General features: G+C 38.3%; 3 protein-coding genes across 5 annotated transcripts in view; 1 reads left to right on the top strand and 2 right to left on the bottom strand.

Annotated features, from left to right (window-relative positions):
- The window catches only part of LOC118403940 (tetraspanin-31-like), a 7,310-nt gene extending 4,588 nt beyond the window's left edge, over positions 1–2,722 (bottom strand). Inside the window, exons 1-3 of the mRNA XM_035802823.1 lie at positions 2,535–2,722; positions 1,022–1,189; positions 456–536 (exon numbers count right to left, since the gene is read on the bottom strand). Coding sequence (XP_035658716.1) covers positions 456–536; positions 1,022–1,189; positions 2,535–2,594 — 309 coding nt within the window. The 5' untranslated portion in view covers positions 2,595–2,722. The remainder of the gene's footprint in view (positions 1–455; positions 537–1,021; positions 1,190–2,534) is intronic.
- A 163-nt stretch (positions 2,723–2,885) lies between these two features.
- Positions 2,886–6,234, top strand: LOC118403938. 2 transcript variants are annotated; one of them, XM_035802819.1, is made up of 5 exons: positions 2,886–2,978; positions 3,865–4,013; positions 4,397–4,788; positions 4,923–5,047; positions 5,296–6,234. In XM_035802819.1, exons 2-5 carry the CDS (start codon positions 3,900–3,902, stop codon positions 5,349–5,351), a joined length of 687 nt encoding a protein of 228 aa, XP_035658712.1. In that variant the 5' UTR covers positions 2,886–2,978; positions 3,865–3,899; the 3' UTR covers positions 5,352–6,234. The 2 variants fall into 2 exon arrangements, with proteins under 2 accessions (XP_035658712.1, XP_035658713.1); XM_035802820.1 differs by lacking the exon at positions 2,886–2,978 and adding an exon at positions 3,000–3,120.
- Positions 6,189–7,935, bottom strand: part of LOC118403939 (transmembrane protein 205-like) — a 4,290-nt gene continuing 2,543 nt past the window's right edge. For both annotated transcript variants that reach the window (XM_035802821.1, XM_035802822.1), the window contains 2 exons: positions 7,700–7,863; positions 6,189–7,197 (listed from right to left, as the gene is read on the bottom strand). In XM_035802821.1, coding sequence (XP_035658714.1) covers positions 6,910–7,197; positions 7,700–7,863 — 452 coding nt within the window. In that variant the 3' untranslated portion in view covers positions 6,189–6,909. The remainder of the gene's footprint in view (positions 7,198–7,699; positions 7,864–7,935) is intronic.

Below are 7,935 nucleotides of genomic sequence, written 5' to 3'. Positions count from 1 at the left end.
CGCCCGCGTCGCTTGTGTTTGGCGTGGGTATCCCGTCAGCCTATGCGGCAAATGTGATTGCGACATATCAGAGGTCATTGGCCCTGTTGCGTTCCGTGCGCTGTCATCAAATCACGGGCGAAACAGGCCGACTTTCTTTTGGTGAACCGTGCTTTTCCAAGGCCACACGTTAGGGCATAGTGGGAATTGAACTCAAAACCTTTAGATTCCGAGCCGAACGCTCTACCAGTTGTACCACACCAAGGCAACATATAAATAAACTGTGCAATATATATACATATACATATATATATATATAATATATATAATATATATAATATATATATATATATATATATATATATATATATATATATGTATATTGAGCTGATAAAGTATAAAAGTATCAAAAGAACCGTTGATAGGTACAACACATGAGCTGTAGCCATCTGAAGGATGGTAAGTTGTTGTCTAACCTTGTATGTTGTACTGAAGGCCAGGCAGGCACAGGAGATGGAGAACTGGATGATGAACAGCAGGAACAAGATCACCATGTACTGGGGCAAAGGTCAAGGGTAATTTTGGGCAGGCCATAGTGCAGTGTATGGTGTAAATAATGGTGAATAAAAACAAGAATAAAAAAGTTTCACCTTTTAATACCCACACAAAATGTATTTCATCACAATTTCTACCCATTATTGTCTATTCTGGAATATTCTGGAAGTCTGTATTTAGGAAAATCAATACTCTACATTCTGGCATATTCCATTGTATTCCTATACTTGAGAGGACCCATTTTGCTCTACATCATCCAGCTGCAGTGTACTGTGACTCCATCTAGACTGTATATTCTGGCATATCACAGTGTTTTCCTGTATTTAGAAGAACCTAACTCTACGGTACATTCTGGCATATTGCAGTGTATTCCTGTATTTAGAAGAACCTAACGATACGGTACATTCTGGCACATTCCAGTGTATTCCAGTTTGTAGGAGAACCTGCCACAACAACAGCAAACTGATCAAGATCACAAAAAGGATACAAAGAACAGCAGGACTTGGTGATGCTTGACTGCGCCGACCAGACCTATGATGGCGATAAACAGCAGGAAGACTCCGCTGGCGATGATTCCTCCGATGATGGACACGCTGGTCACCATAGCCATCGCACGACCGTACGCCGCTACGCCGATCATGATAAAAGCAACCAGCTGGGGAAAATGGTGATGATAGAAAAATATGCAGTTAGAATTTAAGGTTTCTCAGAATGAGTAAAAACAATACAAGATCATCAAAAGATACTAATAAATGGTTTGGCCATAAAAATCAATAATAGGGGATTTATTATTAAGGGCTATCATTTTTATAAACTTGTACAACTTGTAAAATTGTGATTGTGTCAGAGTGCGAATCCTACTATCAAATCAAGATTGAGCATATTCCACATATATCCATTATTTTTTATCCTTATTAAAGATCTACTTTTACTTGAACAAGTGGTTCAGGTAACGTTACAGGTTCAAGTCCGGACCTGTACCTAAACTGTTTACCTGTACCAGTACCTGTACCCAAGGAGGTTAAAAAAAGACTTTAACCTCCTTGCTGTACCTAAAATTTCTTTAGGTACAAAGCTTTATGTACAGCTTGTTCCTATAAATTAAACCTACAGAGTTGGTGTAGCCCTGAGTGTGTTTGTCTTTTCCTCTATGCACCTGCTCCCTTACTTTTAAGAAGCGCAGGTGCACAAATATACTTAAGACAACACCATCTCTATATACTTAGTAATAAATACAATAATGTATCAGTGTCTTGTTGGCATTCCTATTAAAATGCATGTTACCATCTATATCATGCTTTTGCTGGATAAAATTTAGGAACCCAAGAAGTTATGACTACTGATGAATTGCTACTATGAGATTCTTTTATGCTACTTCTAAAATGTTTGGCCCCATTGCGGCTATCTGGGTGCTGCACTGAAACTTTCTGTACAGAATTTCCACTTTTTTCTTTCACGCCATGTTATAGTCCTTGTATCATTAATGACAAAATAGAGGCCTGAGATGAAATGTGATTGAAGATGAAAATAGATCACTACATGGGTCGATATACATGTAGGATATGTCACCATAATTTCATATCATACACTGTACAGAAAGTTCAAAGGAAAAAACATGAAAATTGCAGTTTTTCTTACATGTTAAATTTTTTGGATGACGAGATGTGGAATATTGAAATAAAACCCTATTTCCTGGACAACATTTTGTCCTAACACACAACAACCTGTACTGTCTATCAAATCTGGAAAGTTTAGCTTCACATAAAATCACAGAAATCGTAGAATCTCAACTCAGTTTTCTCCCTCAGATGCATCAGCAAGTCATGAGTGAAAATCCGAGAAAATCTGTCCTATTTATGTAGAATCATCCGTTGAAATCTTAACGTTTTTTGTCTAATTTATCTTTAGTGGCCACGTCACCTGTTCAGTGAGTAAGCAGACATGTAAGACAGGAGAAAAACAGCGACCGGCATGTGTGTAAAAACCACCACAATACTCACGATATACAAGATGTTTAGCGCCGCCAGGGCGTTCTTCGAGCAGTGGAATCCCCCACACATCTTGCCAATTTTCCTTTCCCTTCAAAATCTCACAGAAATGTAATAAATAGTTGACGAAAACGAAGGAAATTTTCAAGGCTTCGTTCTAACCAAGATGGCGGAACAGCCTGACGTCATGGTCAGGTGATTTTCTCTAGGCTATACCAAAATTAAAATCGGTATAGTTATAGGAGAGAATTCACAAAATTAGTAATATCTCTTTTGCTAAATGATTAGAATTATTTTAAAACTCGTAATATACAACTATATTATATCCGAATATTCTAGTTTTATTTACCTTTTAACATTTTCTGTTTCACCTCCCTGAGGGAGAATGGTATGGTCGCGCCACGCTGTAGAGGTCAAAGTTGAGACGGCGTGTGGGGAGGGGCGTTACCTGTTCAGGTAAGTTGTTGTGCCTGAACAAGGAGCTCCTTGGTCTTAAGAGATTAAAGAGTTCTTTAGGTTACTCCAAGATGTTATAGAACCCGTCAAGAACCCTTGACACGCTCAAACACACAAGAAAAGACGCACGTTTACTTTCTCTGTGAGATATGCACATTGTGTATAAAGGTTGTTTGCATGGCAGGTTGTTGGTCAGTTAACGTTAATTGATTTACTGTATGGTCAGTTACTTAATTGGTTAGTCGGCTGTAAGTTGGTTGGTATCACCAGGTCATATGGTTGGGTTATTTGTTTGTTGGTTATCTGGTTTAAGTTGATTGGTTAGTGGTTGATTCATAAATTTATTAACTGGTGGATTGGTTGTTCAGTTAACTTGGTCAGTTATTCAGTTGGTTATGTGTGACAGGTCATTGAGGTGACAGGAACTCTGGGCAATATTTTGAAGGTAAAGTCCCCTGAGATGTATCTGCTGCTGACAGTTATGGTGTCTGCAAAATGGCGTAATGTTTACATGTCAGGGGCCTTTACCTTTGACGTATTACCTAAAGTGCCACTGATATGAAAGATAGTGGAATAAAACATGTGACCGTTTCCAAAATCCAGTTCCTGTCACCTACACGTGCATAGTTCATATTACATGTAGTTGTGTAAAGAGGGCAGCTACTAGTATATAATAGCCTGAGCAGCTCTGGGGCAGCATGCCCGTAAAGATGGCGTGTTATGTTGAAGGGCCGTTATACTGGTTCTATAGATACATACTCACTCATGATGATGAATAGATACAGACCTCATGAAGATTGCATTGTGCAGTTAGGTGTCCAGGTAGCTAAAGTTTGTAGTGGGGTTTGATGCAATTGATGATTGTTTAAATCTTATCTGCCCATAGTGTGTACACATGATGGATCAGACAGACGAGAAGGGATGAAGAAACCGCTAGGACTCAGGGCGTCGCCATTCCGCCTTCTGACGCGACGCAGTATCTTCACATGGGTCGGCATCCTCAGCACCATCGCCATCATTTACTTTCTGTTCCAGGTACGTTAATATACTCACTCACACTCAAATTATCTCATATCAATATTGATAAAATTTGACATCTTTAGATTATGGAAAAGTGATGTAATTGAGGCATCTGTAAAAATGATTTACTTTGTGTGTAATGCACGGACAATGGTCAATAGCAGGAATTCTATCAATATATAAATATTGTCAAAAGCTTTAAAGAAAACTCCATAGCCATCTGTCATCAAATGTTGTCATTGACATTAGTCTAATTTTTTTTGTCCTGGGTTGAAGAGATGAGGCAGTCTTATCATAATTTATGGACAATATTTGTCCTCACAATTATTTTGTTTTTTGAAAGTCTACGACTAATTAGTTGAATACAAATATTGTACCTTTTCTTTGTTTCCTTCTAGTTTCTATCTGCGGATATCCTGAGCCAAGAGGTTGCAAAGAAGGCCAAGTCCAAGTTGCAAGAAGGGTTGAGTATCAGGAAGGACATATTGTATGAAGGTGACCTGAAAGCTCACAAGGAAAAACACCATGATGTAAAACTCAGCCCAACAGTAGTGTCCCGCCTTGTAACCAAGCTGAACTTAACAGATGCCATCCCGACAAAATACGCAGACTTTTTGAGGGGAGCGGGCCCGTTAGAGGCGAAGATGTTGCTTGCGGGTATGAAGGAGGGGTTCTTCAGTTGTTACGGAACAAAGGAACGGATGAACGTGACGAGGCTCAACGATGACTACTGTGACTGTCCTGACAATGGTGTAGACGAGCCGGGGACAAACGCCTGTCCAAAAGGAAGGTGAGGCTAAAACTTAAGACATAGTAAGTAATGCAGTAGACAAAAGTGATTTAGAAGAAAAATTGACTAAAAAGTTGTTACTTTATTTTTAGTAAAAAAATGTAAAAAGAAATGTAAAAAAAATTTTTTTTCAGATTTTTCTGCAGGACCGATGGGAGATATGTGCCGTCCAGCAGGGTGAATGATGGGATATGTGACTGCTGTGATGGCGCTGACGAATGGGCGCGGGGTGAGCTGTCAGAAGATGTCAAACTTTCAGGTCTGACACCTGTCAATCACTTATATTTTGATTAATTATACCAATGTTACTTGTATAAGTGATTAGATAAAGCCTGATTGTGATAGATAGAATCAGGAGTCCCCGAGTGCATAAAATGATCATTTTACATCTACAGAATAAGCTAATGACACTTTATTTCTTTCCCATTGTATGTCTGCAAAATATCGAAATCAAAATAGATGTAAGTTTCAGGTCTGATAATGTTTTTGTCGTTGTCATTTTTACAGATCCAGTGGGTCAACAGCTACATCAGGTCCCTTGTCTCAATTTTTGTAAGTCTTAAAAAAAAAAATGGGCCGCTCTATGAAAATTAAAATCCTGAATGGTGAGAGGATTGGAAGGAACGCTGCAATATCTTAAGTTGTCATAACTTTACAACTCTTTCATCAGTAGTAAATGTTCGTACTGCTAATGTTATCTAATTGCAAGAGTTGGTGAAATACATAATTATGATGTATTATGATGATGATATAAGTTGAAAGATTTCTTTGCAATAATAGGCTTCTGAAGATAAGGATATTTTTTGGCGATTTACGTAGTTTTATATATGAAACTATATGGAAGGCATATCACTTCACCATTGGTTGAAAAATATGTACAGTTAGTTAAATATTGGTTCTGTGGAAAGAAAAGAAAGTACAGGTTGGCACAGTCTTACTGTTTAATATTTGCTTCTCAAATGGTACATTGCAAAAATAGCTCAGCTGATAAGACTGTCTGCACAGTCCTAGATAAAAGCAAGTACTAGTAATAAGGTTTTACCTATGAGCCCACAAGCAATAATGACAATGAAATCACTAGTTTGAGATTTTCTATCAAACTTGTTGCATTTTGAATGCTTGTAGTATAGTTTAAACTACAATTTTGTTAGATATTTTCCATATAAATGCAGTCGTATTCTGCATTGCAAATTTTGTTAACTTACTTTCCAACTTGGTGAGACTACTGTGCCAATCCCAAAGCAATCTCTAGAGCAAAGCCTTTATCAAAAACTAACTATGTGCATGAACTACATGCCAATAATAGATACTTTTGAAGTCGTCTTTGTTTCCTTGCAAAAATAAGAATAGCTGAATCATAAGTGATTACAAGACTTAGTGTATTACCCACAAAAAACAAACAACGATATTGTGATTTATTAAGCAATAATAAAGTATTCAATTCAACATGAAATGTATCAATCTCTTCTACTTTCAATTCCCTTTTGTCATGATTCAGTTTAGTGGAATGTTACTTCTATCAATCAAAATGTCAACTTATGGATTAGATATATCCAATATTATTGATAACATTATGGAATTGTGATCCATGATCTCATTACTAAGTACATGTACAATTGTTGTGCTGTAAATATTGAAGTCTTCTTATATTTCTGAGTTTGTATTTTTTGTCATTTAACTACGGACCACAAACTCATCACACTTGCTATAAATGGGTCCCAGCATGTCAATTATGTTGCTCATCAATTTTCATTAAAAAGAATTGAAAAATTACATAATACGTCTATGAAAGCTCAGAAAATATGTTTACGATAGTTAGATCGATATACTGACTCCAGTAGCAGACCCAATTTTAGAACAGCAAAACCAGCTCACTACGCACATATATGTTTTATTGTATTCTGTCACAAGCACAGACATCTTGTGGACAAAGCCATGTGTCCAACACAAACTGCCTTCTACTACACTGCCAAACGGAATAGCAACAACAGCAATTCAAAGCATATGTAAGCAAATCAAACTGCTGAATATCAATTTGAAAGGAGTCAGAAGAAGAAGGCAGTTTATGTATAGCCTAGCTCCCCAGGCCTTTGTTAAGGATGTGTTCAGGACTTTGCCATCCTATATCCCAGCCAGCTGACAGGCCAGGTAGTACACATGGATCCCATTGCCCACCAGTGCCACCATGTTGACCAGGGAGGAGATGGCGTGGTACTGCAGGAACTGCCTCCGCACTTTCTGGTACTTGGGGTCCTGTCGGATCTTGCCGCTGGGGTGCGTGCCGATCTCATCGCCGTGACCGTGCTCCTTCTCGATCATGTACTGCTGAGTCATGAGCTCCAGACTGGTTGGACCAATCAGAGCAGCGTTCAGCAAGGCTGACACAAAGACAGAAACCAGGACTCCGATCTGGAACATAAACAAGAGTTACGACCATTCAATGGAAGTCAAAAGATGTTCAGAAAAAAGCTATCACAACTTGATGTAGTTTTGATACAAATCTTTACCATAGACCTATGTTTCTACCTATTTGACAAAAGTTGGAAAGCATTTAACATGCTTCTGTGTTTGGATCTTTTCTAAAACCTAATGAAGCATTCCTTAGGCCAAAGAGGTTGAAAAATAGCCCAGTGGTTTAAATAGCCAGCAAAGGTATTGAGCCAGCGGTCACTATGAAGGATCGCACTCAGGCTAATTAAAAGATAGACCAATTGAATTAATCAATAGTTTTGTAACCTCCTTGCTTAAGCAAAAGACGTATCCACCTCCAAACTCACCAATTGTTCTCTAAGATGTCTTGTTCAAAAAACAAAATGGCATACCGACATTAGCCTAGAAATACTGGTGATGGATAAAATGATTATTTTATCATAAGTTATATTTTCAGAGATGATAAAATAGATGTACACACCTCAATCTTCTGGTGGGTTGTCATGTCTCCATGGCGATGTTCGTACATGTATGTCACCATGGCGACCAGGCCGAGGACACTCCCCATGGTGAAGTACTTGGGGAACAGGTGACCCTGGATGTGACCGAAGGTGTGACGGGGGAGGTTGTGGAACATAGTCAGACCTACAACACAAAACATACATTGTTGAAGTGTCAAGTAAATTTTCAAGTGGAGATGTATTTGAAGGCAAGCAC

Source organism: Branchiostoma floridae, chromosome 16 (assembly GCF_000003815.2).
Source record: "Branchiostoma floridae strain S238N-H82 chromosome 16, Bfl_VNyyK, whole genome shotgun sequence".
Classification (NCBI taxonomy): Eukaryota; Metazoa; Chordata; class Leptocardii; order Amphioxiformes; family Branchiostomatidae; genus Branchiostoma; species Branchiostoma floridae.
This window is presented reverse-complemented; position numbering and strand designations above follow the sequence as displayed.

Bases quoted from the DNA above. Each gene is read 5' to 3' on its own strand.
- LOC118403938 (XM_035802819.1), top strand. From the start codon at position 3,900: ATGAAGAAACCGCTAGGACTCAGGGCGTCGCCATTCCGCCTTCTGACG. The intron at 4,014-4,396 runs GTACGTTAATAT...GTTTCCTTCTAG, and splicing joins TCATTTACTTTCTGTTCCAG to TTTCTATCTGCGGATATCCT. The intron at 4,789-4,922 runs GTGAGGCTAAAA...ATTTTTTTTCAG, and splicing joins AACGCCTGTCCAAAAGGAAG to ATTTTTCTGCAGGACCGATG.